General features: G+C 45.3%; 11 protein-coding genes across 11 annotated transcripts; 7 read left to right on the top strand and 4 right to left on the bottom strand.

The window, feature by feature from the left end:
• Positions 1 to 102: 102 nt before the first annotated feature.
• DI09_5p310 (uncharacterized protein) lies at positions 103 to 765 on the bottom strand (the record flags this gene model as incomplete). Its single annotated transcript, XM_013381657.1, has 1 exon — positions 103 to 765. The coding sequence occupies one exon, from the start codon at positions 763 to 765 to the stop codon at positions 103 to 105; it is 663 nt and encodes a 220-aa protein (XP_013237111.1).
• Positions 766 to 2,003: 1,238 nt separating this feature from the next.
• DI09_5p300 (uncharacterized protein) lies at positions 2,004 to 4,751 on the top strand (the record flags this gene model as incomplete). Its single annotated transcript, XM_013381656.1, has 5 exons — positions 2,004 to 2,168; positions 2,235 to 2,405; positions 2,589 to 2,928; positions 3,126 to 3,199; positions 3,351 to 4,751. The coding sequence occupies 5 exons, from the start codon at positions 2,004 to 2,006 to the stop codon at positions 4,749 to 4,751; spliced, it is 2,151 nt and encodes a 716-aa protein (XP_013237110.1).
• Positions 4,752 to 5,119: 368 nt separating this feature from the next.
• DI09_5p290 (uncharacterized protein) lies at positions 5,120 to 5,803 on the bottom strand (the record flags this gene model as incomplete). Its single annotated transcript, XM_013381655.1, has 1 exon — positions 5,120 to 5,803. The coding sequence occupies one exon, from the start codon at positions 5,801 to 5,803 to the stop codon at positions 5,120 to 5,122; it is 684 nt and encodes a 227-aa protein (XP_013237109.1).
• A 155-nt stretch (positions 5,804 to 5,958) lies between these two features.
• DI09_5p280 (ubiquitin) lies at positions 5,959 to 6,285 on the top strand (the record flags this gene model as incomplete). Its single annotated transcript, XM_013381654.1, has 1 exon — positions 5,959 to 6,285. The coding sequence occupies one exon, from the start codon at positions 5,959 to 5,961 to the stop codon at positions 6,283 to 6,285; it is 327 nt and encodes a 108-aa protein (XP_013237108.1).
• Positions 6,286 to 6,425: 140 nt separating this feature from the next.
• On the top strand, positions 6,426 to 7,202 carry DI09_5p270 (uncharacterized protein; the record flags this gene model as incomplete). Its single annotated transcript, XM_013381653.1, has 1 exon — positions 6,426 to 7,202. The coding sequence occupies one exon, from the start codon at positions 6,426 to 6,428 to the stop codon at positions 7,200 to 7,202; it is 777 nt and encodes a 258-aa protein (XP_013237107.1).
• A 34-nt stretch (positions 7,203 to 7,236) lies between these two features.
• DI09_5p260 (uncharacterized protein) lies at positions 7,237 to 8,024 on the top strand (the record flags this gene model as incomplete). The annotated part of the gene is made up of 2 exons (XM_013381652.1): positions 7,237 to 7,375; positions 7,402 to 8,024. 2 exons carry the CDS (start codon positions 7,237 to 7,239, stop codon positions 8,022 to 8,024), a joined length of 762 nt encoding a protein of 253 aa, XP_013237106.1.
• Positions 8,025 to 8,146: 122 nt separating this feature from the next.
• DI09_5p250 (uncharacterized protein) lies at positions 8,147 to 9,544 on the top strand (the record flags this gene model as incomplete). The annotated part of the gene is made up of 1 exon (XM_013381651.1): positions 8,147 to 9,544. The coding sequence occupies one exon, from the start codon at positions 8,147 to 8,149 to the stop codon at positions 9,542 to 9,544; it is 1,398 nt and encodes a 465-aa protein (XP_013237105.1).
• Positions 9,545 to 9,572: 28 nt separating this feature from the next.
• On the bottom strand, positions 9,573 to 10,226 carry DI09_5p240 (uncharacterized protein; the record flags this gene model as incomplete). The annotated part of the gene is made up of 1 exon (XM_013381650.1): positions 9,573 to 10,226. The coding sequence occupies one exon, from the start codon at positions 10,224 to 10,226 to the stop codon at positions 9,573 to 9,575; it is 654 nt and encodes a 217-aa protein (XP_013237104.1).
• A 389-nt stretch (positions 10,227 to 10,615) lies between these two features.
• Positions 10,616 to 11,215, bottom strand: DI09_5p230 (uncharacterized protein; the record flags this gene model as incomplete). The annotated part of the gene is made up of 1 exon (XM_013381649.1): positions 10,616 to 11,215. One exon carries the CDS (start codon positions 11,213 to 11,215, stop codon positions 10,616 to 10,618), a length of 600 nt encoding a protein of 199 aa, XP_013237103.1.
• Positions 11,216 to 12,633: 1,418 nt separating this feature from the next.
• DI09_5p220 (uncharacterized protein) lies at positions 12,634 to 13,836 on the top strand (the record flags this gene model as incomplete). The annotated part of the gene is made up of 1 exon (XM_013381648.1): positions 12,634 to 13,836. The coding sequence occupies one exon, from the start codon at positions 12,634 to 12,636 to the stop codon at positions 13,834 to 13,836; it is 1,203 nt and encodes a 400-aa protein (XP_013237102.1).
• Positions 13,837 to 13,980: 144 nt separating this feature from the next.
• DI09_5p210 (DNA-directed RNA polymerase) lies at positions 13,981 to 18,559 on the top strand (the record flags this gene model as incomplete). Its single annotated transcript, XM_013381647.1, has 6 exons — positions 13,981 to 14,156; positions 14,296 to 14,685; positions 14,722 to 14,830; positions 14,913 to 17,085; positions 17,132 to 17,797; positions 17,997 to 18,559. 6 exons carry the CDS (start codon positions 13,981 to 13,983, stop codon positions 18,557 to 18,559), a joined length of 4,077 nt encoding a protein of 1,358 aa, XP_013237101.1.
• Between the last annotated feature and the right edge of the window lie 170 nt (positions 18,560 to 18,729).

Genomic DNA, 18,729 nt, shown 5'->3' with positions numbered 1-18,729 from the left:
TGGATGGCCACACTGCATGTGGACGGTTTTACATTCTAGGGTGGGTTGGGTCCATCGTCCCTATTCTTTTACTTCTCATTTGTATCTTTACTGTAAACCGGGTTAATTAAATTTTTTATCATTGGCTCTTGGGGGTTTAAATAGGCTGGCACTGGTTTTTCTTGAAAGCTTAGATTGGAACGTGGCCCAAGCGGAGGCTTTTTGCTCGTGTTCGGCCTCCTTTCGGGCAAGGTATTCCTGGCGCGCCGCAACCTTTTTCATCCTCTTCTCCTTTTCCTTTTGGGTTGGGGGGTTTGAGGCAGTTGTCAGCTGTGCTCCACCAAGCGGCAATAGCTGCAAAATCGGCGCTGCCCTGTGTTCTGGCATCGGCCTAATGTCTTTCAAAGAGACCGCTTTCGTTTCATTTGTCTTAGTAGTAATTGCAATCCATCGTGTCCTGTTTTTGCCAATGGAAGAGAGCGTTGCGTCAAGCCATCCGCCACCTTCGGACCGGATTTGACATTTTTCTCCAATTTGAAGGCACACTGGTTCCGTGGCGACACATTCTTCGGCCTTTGGAACTTGTTCCGGAACCGGCCTCTTTTCAACGCCCTTTTCTATTTGAGTGGTAGCTTGTCGCTTTTTGGGCGCCAGCTCTTTTGAAAGCTTGATGGCATCTTGCAGATCTTTTTTCAAGTTGAGCAGCGCAGTGTTGTCCCGATCCGAGTCTAGTGCCGTAAGGACCTGTTCCAGTTGATATTCATAGTTTGTTTTGTCAGCATGCATTTTATCAGGTAAACATTTTAAATTTGGGGGCTCAAGTGTACTTTAGACACACTCCAACCCTAACCCGGGTTAGGGTTGGAGATCATTTATGACGTATCACATGGCGCCAATGGACCCTGGAAGACATCTATCGACGGTGTGCATTTTCATTGCATGTAAACTTTCCGATACAAAGTTGGATGCGTACTGAAATGAAAAATCAAATCCTGTCAAAAAAATCGCTCGTTAAATAAGGAATTTTATTAGACAGCCATTGGGAAGTGCAAAATGGCACAAAGAAACTCTCGTGATGCAATGATGGCTGTAATGCTTGGATTGTAATTGGCACTCATATGTGGATGGTTTTTGGCCAGGCCGTCGTCAGCTGTTGAGTGCCATTGTGGGCAAATAAATAATAATTGTCTTGAACATTTAAATTGCAGGAAGTTTGGACTCGACAATTTTGGCCACATCAAATACAATGGAGCACAAAAACACCACCCTTTGTGAACTAAACATTGATCTCGCATTGTCCAACAGCCCGTTTTTTCATTCTTCAAGACAGGCCCATGAAAATATCCTGGAAGATCTCTCCAAATACCTCGAATATGTAAATAAGAGCCTCAGAACGTGTTTGGAAGATTCGGCGGGTATTTGCACTAGAAGGGTGCTAATGTTTAGATCTTAACGATACGTTTAAAGAATTTGTCGATGATCTTTCTCGGATTCAGGAAATGAATGATCCTTGTACCAAAAGCTACTTGCTAATGCTGAATAGATACCGAGTTAATCCGCGAGATCCTGAAAGCATCGATTGCCTCAATTGGGAATTCATTGACGTGCAATCATAAACTGGTATCATTAAGAACCTCACTTGCAGCTAAAAGAGATCGGAAAGCATCTACTGTTTCCAATCCGGGAATTTTCGCAGAAAGACCTGCGCTCCATCAAGGCATTAGTGTGCAATACGATAACTGCTTTATAGGAGAAAAGAAAAGGATTTGAAAAGGCGTTTGAAAAGCATGAGGGGACAATGTTGAAATATGGCGCCATCAATAAGATAAAAGAGCCCTCCAACATGAAGGAGGTTTGCTTTTACCCGGCTAAAGATAGGAAAAATACCAAATTTTTGAGCAAAAAAAGGCGTATCTTTCGACATGCCTGGATTACACTGCACAATTGAGCCACATTATACACGTTCTTGATCCATTCATTGCCGATAAAGTAGGTCTCCCGCATACAGCAAGTCAATGTAGTTTATGTTGTCCCTGAATTCGATCATTGAATATCACCAGACTTCATTTGAAATATTCTTGTCCTTGCGACCGCATTTGGAGCAGTTCAAGACATTGATTGAAGAGGTATTTATGATCAATGGTGATGGCGATTTAGAAAGAAAAGATGTCAGAGTCGATCGTGGGCGCGTTTGAGGCCCAACGAAAGGAGAAGGAAGATGTATTGCACCCTTGATCCCGCTAACCCATCATTAGAATGCAAGGCTTGGGTTTGTGCCAGACTATTTTTCTGCGGGCTCTGGGATTGAAAAGCAGGGGTATTTGCTGAAGAAAATCGGTGGAAAGCCTTTATCAGCGGCATGGAGGCGTGTATATGCAACGCTCAAAAACAGCCTGTTTTCTTATTGCTTTCTAGGAAAAGCTCGGGTATGTTTCTATCCATCATTAAGAGCTAGGGCGAAATAATACAATCCTCCGATATTCATGTTTTTCTATGTGAGCTAAAGCCGCAAGACTATCATGAACGAAATTTTTGCTTCGAAATGAGCTCGGCCAAACGGTACCGCATGATGGAGTCTTTTTCCTCTTTTTAGCTCGATCATCTTCCAGGCCGAAAATGAAGAAGATTTTCGCAGTTGGATGGAGACCTTCATAAATGCAAAGCGGTATGCTTTGTTGGGCAATCCTTGCTCTGTATCCATCAATCCCCATTCATCGTCCGAAAGCATGGTGATTGAAAATAACGAATCCATACCCGATTCTTTGCTTTCGCTGCAGGTAAATTCGAACAAAGCACACGTGAGCGCCGAAGCGGACCACAGCCTTGGTATTTTGTGCGTTTATTTACATTTCAACTTAGAGGAAAACGCGTCCATATATGCGGACAAACACTTGGGGAATGTAAATTTCGAGCTGCATTCCATAAAGCCCGACATAAAGGCCAATGTCGGTGTGCTAGCTTGTAAGTGCGATGGACTTGCATAACGGACCGTAGATTTGGACTGCTCCCTGCAACGAGACATTGTGCTGTTGGGGCGGTTGTATTTGACCAACAGCTTTGTTTTGTTCAATTCGTGTGCATTTGGCCAAAACCACCTTGTATTTATGTTTGTGGCAAATATTTTTAGGAAACCATTTTGCTGCCAGAAATCACTTCGCTAGAAAAGGAAGAGTATAGCTACAGCATCTCTATAATCATCAAGGGCAAAAATGACGTCGAGGTATTTCCATGCATCGGTACCACCGTTATCTTTAGCTGCATGTAAAGTCTTTTCAAATGGATAGCTGCAATCGATTCTACTCGGAGCTATTGTTGGTCCATAATTCGTTGGCAGATGGAATGGTGTTTTTGCTGTGTGCTAATAATTTTAGGAGACAATTCCGTTTGAAGAGATCATGAAGAAAGTCCACGTGGCCTCAATCTCTTCTTTATCTTCTTCGCCTTTGAAAATTTTTAGCGAGCTCAGCATGAATGCCTCTGCGACCGCTGCTGCAAATGGAAATCTTCAAGGGGCTTGTGTGTTCGATAAATATAATTCTTCAGGTGAAAATATTGTCGAAACGTGTCCTTGCGATGCCAGTGACCACTATGAAATGACGCTTTTAAACGATGTTGTCGACATTCCTGTGCAATTTTTGTTTATGGCGCTATTTTACAATGCCGGCATTTCTTCCACAAAGGAAGACCCGAATGATTCGGATGATGACAAATATGGGTGTCCATCAAAAACAGAGGACCCTTTGATTTCAGAGTTTCGCAGAAACATTATGGCTTCCAGGGGCATCATTGGCGATATTCATTTTTGCGATTCAATTTCGGATGACTCCTTCTCGCTGTTTGATAACTTGAAAGACACGCCTTATAATATTCCAAATAATTCGGAAGAAAAGCCATATCCAACGCTGAACTTGAAATACACGATCCCGATCACCAACAACTTAGGTATGGCACTTATCAGCATAACGATGCATTTAGTGAAGAAAAAGGAAACAGAGTGCTATGAAAGCATTCGGATCTTATATTCAAAGGATTGTTCCGTTCATGTTGTCGAGGTTATAGCGCAAACCCCATCGGTCCCATTTGGCGATTGCTTTTACACCTTGGTCAGGTATTGCATCACCGCAGCTGGGGTGTCGAAATGCAACATCTTTTTKACGTCAACGATAATCTTTTGTAAACAGACCTTTATGAAGCCGATATTGAAGACTTTTGTCTCCAAAGCACTGGTGGACTACAAAAACTCTCTTTTGGATGTGATTAAGGATACCATCGTTCAAGTCTCCATGCCTCAAACCAGTGTTTCCTCAAATCGAAAGCAATTGGACAAATCAAGCAAACTCAACACCAGGGACTTTACGGACCCTTTTTCACACACAAAGTATTCGTTTTTGCTTTCCGAAACGCCAGTTTGGATACTGTATTTACTTCCCATCGATGAAGGTGCATCTTTTGCCGTCAAACTGCTGTATTATATCAATCAAGCGCTTTCGCTGTTTTACTCGTTGGATAAAGGAATGTTGGCATTTTTCTTTCTGATTTCCCTTTGTGTAAATATGTATTTTATGTTGGGCTTTTCTTCCTCTCTTGATATGGATCTCTTTTTGGAGAGGTATGTGGAGCATTCAGAGCCCATATACGAGTTGATGTACAACTCGTCATTGTCTTCCATCCCCGAAACATTGGACTGTAGCCTCAACAAGGCCAAAAACTTTATTTTCCAAGCGACGCAGGCTGAAGAAGAAGGCGCCTTTCAGATCGCAACGGACTGGTAGCTTGACCAACATGATTAACCTTTAGTTGGAACGAATTCGAGTCGCTTGGAAATCCATTTTCCTCAAACAAGGTTAAAAACATTTTGAGAATCTATTATGATCTAAAGATTTCTGAAAGCTTTGCCCTTTCATTGTTTGAGGCGCAAATATTATCCGAGTACATATCGTTCCTGCGGACGTGTTCCATAGAGGACTCTTTGAAAAAAATGCAGATCATGAGACGATTGGCAAGTCAGCTGATGGAAGATAGAAAATAAAAAACTGATTGATCCTCCGCCACGGGCACGAACACCCCACAATTACCAGCAGCACACCGCCATTAAGAAGGTGTCAAATAAACAATAATTTATTTAGGGTTAGGGTTGTGATTATTCCGAAAATTTCTCTCTCCTAACCCTACGGCGATCTTTTCTTCTAGGGTTAGGGTTAGGTTGTGGCGCACTCATCTCCAGCTCGGCAAATTTGACCGAAGATTGTTCTATTGTAGACGATATGGCATTAGTTGCAATTGCACATTCTCTTGCAAGCTTATCTTCAAGCAGGGATGGAATCCCTCCAGGGTGGACATTGTCAATCGTATCAATATGAGCACCCGTCTCATCAACTGAAATTGCCGGAAATTTGACGGGGCTTATCGGGTCCATAGCAGATCTAGTAGCTTCAAATGGATACCGTTCGAAAAGCTGACGAATCGGTGTATCTTGAGGCGTTTGGATTTTTGGAAGCGGCTGGTGGTCCCATTTGGGGGGGAAAAGGTGTCGCCAATTCAGCATTTCCCGTTCTTCTTTGGAGAGCTGGTTCTTCTTTTTTCTGATGATGCGGTCACATGGATCGTCACAGGGATCATCTGTTGGTTTGTGCATGTTTTCGTCGCTGTTGGTGGGAAACGGGGCCCGCTGTTCGGAAGACAACATGAACGGTGCAAGAGGAGGATAAACCTGCACCACCGTGTCAAACCAAAGCGGCTTGGGGTGGCCCAACCTTATTCTTGCAATTGCCCGCTGCACAAATTCGTGCGTCGAAGACGCATGCTTCTGAAAAGGCTTATGCATTGAACCGATCAATGTGCCGTTTAAAATTAAAAATAAAGTTATAAATTTTGAAGCGAAGCAGTTCTGGTTACGACGAATCGGAATCGAACTTTGTTAACAGGTCTCAACTTATACTTTTCGGGACTAACTGGGATCATCATTCTTCGAATTCACCGATGACCGTAACCAATTTACAATCCATCGACACAACATCTGCATCGGCGTCTTTGGACACATCCGCGAGGCCCTCTGACCAGGACAAGCCCATAACAGGGCCCAACTCTTCCACAAAAAAGTCTGCTCGCCGTTGTCCAGTTGATGGGTGTCAAAGCAAGCCAGCCCCAATTGTAGGCGAGTGTCGCTACTGTTCAAGCAAATTCTGCTCCACACACAGACTGCCTGAGAGCCACATGTGCACTGGGCTCTCAGCATGCAAGACGTCGTCTAGAATGCTTCTCTCCGAGCGCTTGCTAAATGAAAAATGCGTTGCTGAAAAACTCTAACCTTTGCTACCTCTGGCGGTGATGATATATAATAAATATTGCAGATAAGCTACCAAATTTGCTTGGCAGTTGCCTGTGGTGTGCTCTGAAATGGCCATATGGTCCAAATTTTATGCCGATTTTAATTTTACAGATTGACGATGGACCACCGCCCTATGCACCATCGGTCCACGGCATCGCCCGTCCGAGACAATGCAGACCCGCTTGCCAATGGAAAGATATTCCATGTCAAGGATCTCACTGCAATGACGTCGCCAAGACCAAACCATATTCTGAAGGCGGCCATGCTTCAGAGGGCAAATAAGGAGACACTTGCCAATCCATTCCTTGCTGCTAGCAAAAATCCAGCATCCGCGTCTTCCCTTATTTCTCGAATGCTCTCCACTGAGCAGCCCTCTGCGCGGCCTACTATAGCATCGATGCCTTCAGCCAACATTTTGCACAAAGGCTGTACTGACAATTTTGACCCCGTCAAAGCTGCGCAGGCCAATGCCCCAAATGTTAACAACAATCTTTCTGAAAACACTACGGATACTCCTTTGATGGGAGGAAGGGCTGATAAACCTTTGCCTGTCGGGTTCTCTCCCAATAGCCGATCGTTGGACCCAATTTCGAGGCCCGTCGCAAAAATAGACTCAAATACTGGAAAAGTTCGGAATAATGACAGAGGCAGTAGGAATGCCCTTGGAAATGACGTGGAAAAGTCCCACATCGACACCAGGATTGAAAACATTGTCGAAAAGACCAACAAAGAAAATAGCTTGTCCAACGTAATTGAAACCGGGATTTCTGCTCCAGATTCCAATTCCGCCGATGTCACTCTGATCGAGTGGCGTCTTCAACGCGTGCCGAATGACCAACAGGTTTGTGTCGGCCCGGTTTTACCGCCTCTAGATCACCAAACATTCTGTGATTGACTTTCCATTATGGGCCATTCTAGAGGGGAAAAAAATGCTTCCCGATGGATCGTTGCAGCCCTGGCACAGCTCGCTTATTGCGCTTGCGAAGACACCGCACATTATTGTCACTGCCAGCGGAAAATCATACAAATTACAGGGTACCATCGATGCCGAGGGAATGGAAAGTGGTGGTAATTTTATGTGATTTAGTTTTTAGGCTGGTCCGCTGGTACAATTTCTCTGTTTTCCAATGGGTTTCCTTTAGGCACAGCATGGATCCAGGCACTTTCACCTGAACTTCAATTGGAAGTCCGGAAAAATAACCGCCAGCGAATATTATCGCCACCATCACAAAACGGCACTTTAAAGCCAGAAACAAAAGCCACGCCAAAGGAGCTCCTTTCTAATGAAAAAAAACCGATTTTGTTATCAAAGGAAGCTCAAAAGCCGCTCAAAAAGTCGCTAAAAAAGACAGAGCAAATGGATTTGTCACATATGAAAGACTCCGTCGACGGGGAAGTCTCCACAGACAGGAGAGCCCCTACAGAGAGGAAAGCCCCTACGGACAGGAAAACACCCACAGGCAAAAAAGATTTTTCAGATAGGAAGAAAATCAGTAGAAGACAATCAGAGCCTGCCACACTAATAGAACCTTCTTCAGTCCCCCCTAGCCATACGACAAGGTCGGGCAGAAAAGTATATCCTCCACTCGCATTTTGGGAGAATGTGTATTTGGTGGGAACAGGCGTCGGAGGCCAATCGCATCAGATCATCCAGGCGGACTCTCCAGCGATGCTTTCGCTTTCCAGCCGCCTTTCTTTAAGTTCAAGATCCCCATGACTTTATATAAACTGTAATCATTTTAAATTTTAATGTGGGGCTTGCTATTGGTTGTGTTCACAAAAAAGAGTCATTGCAATGTCCTATTTTTTTCAATTATTTTGTGCTTTTTTTAATTTTTAATGAGAGGCGTTATTAAAATACTTGCTGCAGTCATTGCTGTGATAGCTTGCATCCCTTGCGTTTTTGGGAATGAACTCGACAGGCCATCATACATGCAAACCTCGATTGAGAAAATCTCCAAATATGAGACCGGAATTTGTGTGGTCACATATTATTTATTCCAGACAGGATGCTCCCTAACTAACCAATGGATTCCTTGGACAGACAGTTTTCACGAGCTGTTTTCAGCATTATCGTGCATTTTTTGCCTCATGATCTTTAACATACTTGGCGAAGGCTATCCTTTAAATAGATTCCTAGCTGAAACGCTTTGCATTTCTATCCCTTCTCTTAGTGTCGCAAAGCCCTCCATGGCCTCGATTCGATGGGTTTTGGTAATTACTCTTTTTGAATGCATTTCCTCTGAGCTGCGAGACAAGCTCAACAACATATACTCGGACTGTTCATTCTTGATGACGGCCTCACAGCTCTGGTATTATTTTTACTTTATTTTGTGCAACTTTTCAATGATCACCGAGTACGAATTGATGGTGCCTTTTATTGCAGCGATGATCTATTTTCAGGAGTATTTGGCTGACAAGTCGTTTACTCCTTATACGGTTACTTTGGTTTTTTTGTTTGTGAACTGCAATTTGCTGTTCGGAATTTTGTTAAGCCACTTTAGGCAAAATTTAAACTTGACTTTTTTGGACATTTTTTTTAATCTTTGCCTTATCGATCTGCTGAAAGCCATCATCTGCCACAATTCCATTCTTCAAGAAATCGAAGCTCTCCGTAATACTCTAAAAAATGAAAACCTCCCGATCTGGATGATGAAATCCTTCTTTTTCTATTACGTCGTAGTATATCTTCAAAAGACTTCGATTATCTGGAAGGAAAATCGGTTTGATGACCAATCTTCGACCTTTATCGGAATTAACAGGAATATTTTGTGCAACATTATCCAAGCATTTTTCCCTGCTACATCCCCCAAGGTCATTTCGGCTCAAGAGCTAGAGCACACTCGCTATTTTGTCTTTTTAAAAACATTCAATGCTCTTCTGCTTTTCTTTGGACGCTCTCTCTCGGTAAAACGCAATGCAGGACTTTTGAAGGGAGAAACGCCGGACACACAGTTTTCAGCCTTCAACATAAAAAGCGTTTCAACATTCTTTCCCCTGATCCCCCCCGCGCTATATGAACCAGTCTCCTCGAATTCCAGCAACCTGGTTAATAGAACTAGATTTATTGCTTTACCGTCTATTTCGGCCGCGTCTGTAGATGTCGAGGCGAAGCCCGCGCTGTTGGATGGTGAAATCCCATCTTCAGTGTCTTCGGGCTGGCTGTGCGTTTCTTGTGACAAAGCAACAATCCTCCTAAGTTCATTGCTTAGTCTGATGGTGGTGGGTTTATTATAATAAAAACTAAGAATACCCGTTCTTTAATCTATTCGGTGTCTGATCGGGTTTTTCTCTTCTTATGGGCGGCAATTAGTTGGATAACGTGTTGCAGGGTATCGATTTTGGACGTAGTTTTTGGCAACTCTAGAAGCTCGCGGAGCTCCTCGCAAGCAGCATTGATGGTACTTTTTCGACGAGCGATAACACTTGGATAGTCCATGCTTCGTGTCCGAAGCGTTAGAGAGGGGCACTTTGATATCTGTGAAGGGTTGGAGATTGTTTCAAACAGCCCAGAATGAGGACATGTCTGGTCTAAAGAGAAAACGGAAGCTTCAGCGGAAGGGGTCACTAATGGGTCTTCTTTCCGAAAGGAATCGTGTTTCGGCGAGTTTGGAGGGCTTTCTGGGCTTGGGGTGACCGAAAAAGTTGGCCTAAAGCCACAGGATATGCTTGGCTCTTTTGGCTTACAAATAAATATCTTATTGAAATGTTCCTCATACAAATATTGATGAGCACCTGTTAACATCGGCGGGTCCATTAAGGAAGTAGAGCTGTTGGAATACTTACTTGCCAAGAGGGGCGATGTTTTTTGAATGTTTGTATACTTTGAAAATATCTGATCCTCATTAAAAACACTTTCCACGTCTAGGTGTCCCTTGGTCTTTTCAATTGAAGGGACGGAAGCTTGTGCACCCACCATGAGATGTGTGAAAAGGGTATCCAGAAATTAAATTAAATTAAATTGATTCGATTCGATTTGATTACAACTCAGCACACACACGTGGCCCTCTCCCATTTACAGCATGATGATGCCGAAACGTCACTTTGAGTTTAAATTTATTACAAAAAGATATCGCTGCCGGGTTAAAAATAAATTAGCTTAACGGCAAGGGCAAAGTTGAGCACATGATAAATATAGAACCCTATCAACAAGGGCCATCTATCAGTGTCGATAGCCTCTAAAATCTGCATCACCAACAGGCCACAGCTTTTTTTCGGCAACACAATGGCATTTGTGTCATTTTGAGTAATGTCGGTGGGTGACACCTCGGCTGAATAGTTCCAGCCGGCGCAATCAAACTAGGCAAATTACACGCCAATTCTTACCTCGCTCTCAACGGACGCCTTTTGCTGTGCAGAGAGAGAATCCCACTTTTCGGCATACACTCGATCAAACTTTCCCTCGTACGAGGATACATGCAAAATGATATATGCATACAGAAGAACAGAGCCGAGAACCATCAGCAGGTACAAAAGACCCATTTTCCTGCATCTCCAAAATAACGAAGCCATCCCGACCAAATGTGTAATGATGGCAACAATGCCCAGAATAAGCGCCCAATTGAAAAACAAGTTATACTTGATGCCAAAGTGGGCCCAAATGAATATGAGCAAAAACCCCCCAATTATCGACACGATCTGGAGGATGTTAAAAACGATAATCAGGAAGATATTCCGGTCTCCCTGCGAAACACGATCACCCTCATTAAAGTTCAGATGGTCCTGCCGTCTTATGTCTGCGCCCTCTTCAATGCCAGGAAAAAGAGAGCGGTGGTCAGTAAAAGCATTCTTGGATGAGCGAAGAGAATGTTTTTTCATCGAAGATGATTTACCAGCCCCCAATGAAGAGGCTGAGGAGGAAGGCGAAGCTCGCATGATTAATATCGCGGCATCGGGCCGTGTATGCATGTGTTAAGGACCACGCCCCCGCTCCATTTTCACTGGTTCTTTCTAACAGTAAATGCCACCAATGAAAAACCGCACTAATTCTAGGGTTAGAATTAAAATTAAAAGTTTCCTTTTTCTTAATTTGTTACATTCTGTCCTCTGCTATTGCATTGTTTTCTTCTTGAGTGCCATATTCATCCATCATTAAAGTTTTAGCATCAGCAAGTTTCGCTTCTGAAAACCAAGGTCATTTGAAGTAGTGTAAATAGTACTGTATAGATATTTATTTTTGTTGTACATTGAAGATGCCCGAAAATAACACCATTATTACAGATGCGTCACCATCACTGAACCCCAAGCTGTCCAACCAGTTTTCCATGTCATTAGAGCGGAATGTTTCAGCATCTTCATTCTCCTCGAGAAAGGACGAAAATTCCACATCAGCGCATGACGCAGACATGCGAATCGGCTTAAAAACATGCGTGCCCCAGCGACAAATTCCTATTGGCCAGCTGGCATCCCTATTGCAAGAAAAAGAAAATCCAAGTATTTGTCTGGATCAATCCACACCTCACTATTCAACAAAAATTACCTGGAATAGCGTGATCGGTGGACTAGGGTCGACATCTTCTCTTCTGGTCTTTCCTGACGACATGAGTAGGTCGACCAGCGCACCGCCAGCCGAGATACTTCACCATCCTCCACCGCCGCCACCACCACCATCCTCTTTGGAGGGAAATATCCGATTGGAGAAAAATTCCTCTCTGGGAGGCGAAAAGTCAAAGACATCAGTGGTCGGGGGTCCCACCGTGGGGCCTTCCAATGCAGGAGGATATTTTCCAAACATTCAGCACCAAACGCCCAACTGCCACAATCCAAGTAAAAGTCAACAAGAACTAACTAGCCATCCCAACTATGCTGCGTATTACTATTCGCAATCAAGGTTGAACCCTCGACTCCCGCCTCCTGCGTATACTCCTGGCCAATCTTGGCACCATCTGCAGTGGGGTAATGGAGGTACCGGACACTCATCCGTTTGGCCTTATCATTCCACAGACCGTAAAAACAGCTTTTCTAAGGCATCATTTCCTTCCACCGAGAAGAGGGCCAATCCTTCCCCCGCCTTGCCTACAGGGGAGCCTGCCACGCCGCTAACTGGTACGCCCAAGTCGATATCTAATGGGGCTCCGCCCGATTCTCTCGTCGATGCCTCTACTTCTTTGGTCGACGATGAAGCCGAACAAATTCAAGCTACGCTTCGCCATCTTTCCCTTGATTGTTCGGCAGACTTTAATGGTGCGGAGGAGAACCTTTCATATTTTTCCGATTCAACTAGTAACCTTTTCAATAGCTTCCGACGCCCGAACTTTAATAGCCATCATCAGCAATCTCAAACCCATTATTCCAATTTTGATGATGGTTGCAATGGCAATATGCTGATGTCTGCGAACGAACATAGACTCAATAACCACTCGCTTTTGAAAACTCCCATTCGCCAGCCATACTACCATCAGTTTGTTGGAGGCACACTGAAAAAAGAAGAGGATTTTGCACTTTCTATGGCTCCATCTGCTACTTTGGCCTCTGTACCGGATACCTCGGCCGCCACGTCTACTCTTCTGGAAGAATTTCGAGCAAGCAAGGGCACCAGACGCTTTCTTGTAAAGGAGATTCTTTCTTGTGTCGTCGAATTTTCAGGCGATCAGTTCGGCTCTCGATTTATCCAACAAAAGTTGGAAACTTGCACGGTTGAAGAAAAAGAACTGATCTTTCAAGAGCTATTGCCTCATGCGGTTTCACTGATGACAGATGTCTTTGGCAACTATGTGATCCAAAAGTTCTTTGAATTGGGCAGCGATGGGCAGCGCCGAGCCTTGGCGATTGCCATGCAAGACCATGTGGTCAGTCTGTCTCTTCAGATGTACGGCTGCAGGGTTGTCCAAAAAGCACTTGAAAACCTTCCTGCTGATGTCCAGTCTTTGCTGATAGTCGAGCTCACCGGACACGTGATCAGGTGCGTAAAAGACCAAAATGGAAATCACGTCATCCAGAAGGTCATTGAGAGGGTTCCCGCTGCTAGAGTGCAATTCGTAGTGGACTCTTTCAGAGGACAAGTGGAGGTGCTGGCCATGCATCCATACGGGTGCAGGGTTCTACAGCGCATTTTTGAGCATTGCGAATCTTCACAGTCCGGACCTCTTCTTCAAGAGCTTCATGAACATGTAGATGAGCTTGTCCTTGACCAATATGGAAATTATGTCATCCAGCATGTAATCGAGCGAGGGCGGCCCTCTGATAGAACCGCAATCATCGGTTGTGTGCGAGGCAAGCTGCTGGATCTTTCTCGCCACAAGTTTGCTTCAAATGTGGTGGAAAAGTCCATGGCACACTCTCAGCCTGCCGATCGCAGGCTGATGGTGGAGGAGATTCTCCATGCTGGTCCTGCACTCCTGTCCATGATGATGAAGGATCCGTTTGCGAATTATGTGATTCAACGCACGCTGGATGTTGCAGACCCAGACCAGCGCGAACAACTTGTATTGAGGATCAAGCCTCATCTGCCTACATTGAAAAAGTACACGTACGGTAAACACATCATTGCCAAGGTCGAGCGCATCACAGCTGCTGGCTTGCAGCTGTAAATTCATCTTGTAATTTTTGTAAACATTCATCCGTCAATCGCTCAATTTATTGCCAATAATTAATTAATGAAAGAGTCGTCGATTGGTAGACATTTGTATTGAGGTAGTAATTAAATTGAACATTTTAAAATTACGCCATCCGGTATGGGTGACAACATCCTGGCTGAAAAGTGGCGGCTTGTACCGCTCTATTTGCAGAACAGAGGCCTTATAAAGCAGCATCTGGATTCTTTCGATTACTTCATCTCCACAGATATGATGAAAATCGTCCAGACTGATGCCAAGGTCGATTCGGATGTGGATCCTTCCTTTTTTCTGAGGTACCCCCCATTTGTGTTCGGTTGATTTGTTTACATGGCCAAGTTTCCTGTATCTTATGGAGTTGAAATGTTTTTCTCGTCCATTATGATGCTTTTGTATTTTTCCCATTTCTCGCCGTTCTTTGATTTAATATCGTAGATACACAAATATCGGCGTCGAGATGCCGTCAATCCAGGAAGACTTGATTGTGCATTCCATAACGCCACATGAGTGTCGTCTCAGGGACTTGACATATTCTGCCCCAATTGTGGTTGACATCGAATATACTCGAGGCAAGCAGATCGTAACTCGCAAGAATGTGCAAATTGGAAGGCTTCCAATCATGTTGCGTTCATCACGCTGCCACCTCAAAGCATTGGGTAACGATGAAAAGGCATTTGCAAATGTCACAGAGTGTCCCCTTGATCCAGGCGGATATTTTATCATTAAAGGGACAGAAAAGGTCATCCTCATTCAAGAGCAGCTTTCCAAGAATAGGATTCTACTGGACGTCGATCGCAAAGGGTTGCTATATGCCTCTGTGACCAGGTAACATATTTTCCCTTTTAATTTGGCCGTTTTTAGCTCAACCCATGAACGCAAAAGCAAGACTTATGTGGCTGTCAAAAATGACAAGCTCTACGTGCGGCACAACAACCTTACCGACGACTTTCCCCTTTTTGTCATGTTCAAGGTGAGTGCGACTTTGGTTGCCCATGCTTTCGTTATACGATTTTTTGATTTTTTACTTGAACATTGATTTATGCCACAAGTAGGCGCTTGGTGTGCAGGCAGACCGCGAGATTGTGCAGCTGGTCTGTGGAAACGATCCGCGCTATGTGGAAGCCTTGGGTCCCTCAGCGGAAGAAGCAGTTTCTCTAAATATCTTCACCACTGCTCAGGCGCTTTCTTATTTGGCTACACATGTGCGAATTTCGCGGAAAATGACAAGCTCGCTTATTGGGGGAGCGCCCTCTAATGTGTCGGCTCTTTCTTCATCTGCGGTGGATCGCCGTTTGGAAGATGCCCGCGATTTCCTTACGGACCTTTTACTTTCTCATGTCCCGGTGGAGGGCACCCTTTTGCGTCTGAAGGCGCTTTTTCTTGCGCTCATGGCGCGAAAAGTAATCCAGGCGCTTCGAGGTGATGCCATTCCAGATGACCGGGACTATGTTGGTAACAAACGATTAGAGCTTTCTGGAGAGCTCCTTGGCCTTCTATTTGAGGATCTTTTCAAGCGCTTCAACAGCGACCTAAAACGCTCCATCGATAAGGTGCTTTCAAAACCGAACCGAGCTCAGGAGTTCGACGTTCTGCGCCTATTGCAGCTACAGGGAGATCTTATTACCAGCGGAATGATCCGCGCGCTTTCCACAGGAAATTGGTTTTTACGTCGTTTCCGCATGGAGCGCGCAGGTGTTACCCAAGTACTGTCGCGGCTTTCATACATTTCCGGACTGGGAATGATGACGCGAATTTCATCTCAATTTGAAAAGACACGAAAGGTTTCTGGACCTCGCTCGCTGCAAACATCGCAATGGGGTATAACCTGCCCCTCCGATACCCCCGAGGGAGAAGCCTGTGGGCTCGTAAAAAATCTTGCATTGTTGACGCTTATTTCGGTCGATAGCGCAGAAGGACCGCTACGTACCCTTATCCTTGAAGGGCTTGGGATGGTCGAGCCAATTGAAGGATTTTCTGGAGCCGAGATTCATACCCCAGGCACGAGCATCGTCTTTTTTAACGGCATTCCCATCGGAATCACTCGCTTTTCTACCCAGGTGGTGAGTGCGCTTCGCAAGCTTCGCCGCTCAGGTCTGATTGAGCCATATGTGAGCATTTCGGCTTCTTCTACATCGTCTACGATCCAAATTGCCTCGGATGGAGGTCGCCCGCTTAGACCATTGCTGATTCTTAATGAGGACGGAAGTTCTCCGGTACTTACTATGGACCACCTCAAGTCTATCGGCACTTGGGACGAATTAATGGCTGCCAAAGGGCTTGTGGAGTATTTGGATGTCAATGAGGAAAACGACTCGTATATTGCTTTGGGTTTGGATGACCTTGTTCAAGTAAAGCTAGAGAAAAGGGAACACGAGCAACACTTTTTTGCCAATGCTCACTATGGGTCTGCTGATACCAAAAAATATGCGTCTTTCACACATATGGAGATTGCTCCTTGGTGCATTCTGGGTGCTGTAGCGGGCCTGATCCCATTCCCAGATCACAATCAGAGCCCTAGAAATACCTATCAATCTGCAATGGGTAAACAAGCCATGGGCACCATTGGATACAACCAGCTGGAGCGGATTGATACGCTTTTATACACCCTCTGCTACCCCCAACGCCCAATGGTCAAAACAAGGACCATCGAGTTGACAAACTATGAGCGACTGCCAGCAGGGCAGAATGCTTCTGTGGCCGTGATGTCGTGGTCTGGCTTTGATATTGAAGATGCACTAATAATCAACAAAGCGTCACTAGACCGTGGATTTGGGCGGTGTATGGTCATGAAAAAGGGCATGGTCACCCTAAAAAAGTATGCCAATGGCTCGTATGACCGCATAGTGGCTCCACCGCCATCCAGCTACTCCAAATATGAGGCATTGAGCGGGGACGGTATTGCCTCACCAGGGGAGCGTCTTCTACCTGGGCATGTGATCATTAATAAGCAAATTCCTATTGGCGGCGGGATCGCTGCTGGGGAGGACGCATCGAAAAACACCACCACTGCAGGTGGCGAATACAAAACCGTAGCGTTGACACACAAGTCTCCCACTAGTGTGCTGGTTGACCGCGTCCTTTTGACTACCAACAGCGATGACCAGCTTACGGTCAAAGTACTGTTGCGTTCAACACGACGCCCAGAGATTGGGGACAAGTTTTCCTCGCGCCATGGGCAAAAGGGTGTTTGTGGGTTGATCGTTCCACAGGCCGACATGCCGTTCGGTATGGACGGACCCTCAGCAGGTACTTTTATCGCATAACGGGTTAGGTGTGTCACCAGATATTATTATGAATCCACATGGGTTTCCATCTCGCATGACCGTGGGTAAGATGCTCGAGCTATTGCACGGCAAGGCGGGGGTGATGGCTGGCCGTCTCGCATATGGAACGCCATTTGAGCCGCCAGGCGCCTTTGAGGGCGACCATAGCGACATTCTTTCCTCTGCCACCACTACTAGCTATGAGGAGGCTTGTGCTGAGAAGGCGCAAACGGTTGGACAGATGCTTTTACAAAAGGGCTACTCCTATGGAGGCAAGGATACCCTCTGTTCGGGAACCACTGGTGAGCTTCTTGGCGTTTATATTTTCTTTGGGCCAATTTATTATCAAAAGCTCAAGCACATGGTGCTCGATAAAATGCATGCACGTGCAAGGGGGCCTCGGGCGGTTCTCACAAGACAGCCTACGGAGGGTCGCGCGCGAGATGGCGGTCTCAGGCTCGGCGAGATGGAGCGAGATTGTCTGATCGGATATGGAGCTTCAGCGCTTCTCATGGAACGATTAATGCTTTCCTCGGACTCCTTCAATGTAGATGTATGCGAAGGCTGCGGGCTCCTGGGATACTCAGGGTGGTGCAACCTCTGCAAGTCCTCGTTAAAGGTAACCACAACCACTATCCCATATGCGTGCAAGCTATTATTTCAAGAATTGCAGTGTATGAATATTGTCCCTAGACTCTCGCTTTCGGATCAGCGGTGCTAATCGTGGGCTGCATCCACAACTGCAATTTAGCCAACCGTTGCAATAAATTTAGGACGCTGAAATTGGTGTGTACAAACCCCAAGTCCATCAAGCGTTTACATTTTAATTTGCAGGAGCAGCTTGGCTAATTTTACATTTCGTGATAATGATAGCACTGGTGCTTGTTATGGACGGGTTTGAAGAGCTTGAGGCGGTCACTGTGATAGACATCCTACGACGGGCAAACATTTCTACCACGGTTGTCACCATTATTAATAGTCCGAATCGTACCCTCAATGCGGAGACTGGTCGACTTCTTAGCCATGTTGTGGGTTCCAATAAGCTCCACTTGGTTCCAGATGCAACTCTTGAAATGGTGGATGGGCACTTTGTCTTGAAAAAGAGCATGGCATTTGGGGAAACCATTATCCTTGAAACTGAAAAGATTGCCGTTGTGCTTCCCGGGGGAATGGGGGGAGTACAAGAGATTTGCAGTTCTGCGTTGGCCCTTGAGCTCATCAAGAAGGTTTATGATTCGAAAGAAAGCATCCTTGGGGCAATATGTGCCGCCCCAATGGCTTTGAAGGAGGCTGGAATAGTTGGAAAGGATATTCAGCTCACCGCATATCCTTCATTCAAGGACGATCTTTCTGGGGTCTACACCTGGAGAGACGACGTTCCGGTCGTTCGCTCGGGATCGCGCTCCCAATTGATTACAAGGTATGCCTTTTTTTAAATTACTTAGCCGCGGACCGGGCACAGCGATTCCATTTGCCCTGGCGTTAGTAGAGGCCATTGCAGGCAGCGAAATGATGAAGCGAGTTGTTTCTGCAGGACTCTTTGAAAGCTCAGCTCCAGGCAATCTTGAATAAATACCTTGAATAGACACCTTGAAAGCACCTTGAA

The sequence above is a fragment of the Mitosporidium daphniae genome (genome assembly GCF_000760515.2).
Source record: "Mitosporidium daphniae strain UGP3 chromosome Unknown contig-5, whole genome shotgun sequence".
NCBI lineage: Eukaryota > Fungi > Microsporidia > Mitosporidium > Mitosporidium daphniae.
Note: the sequence above shows the minus strand (reverse complement) of the source record. Positions and strands in the feature narration are given on the sequence as shown.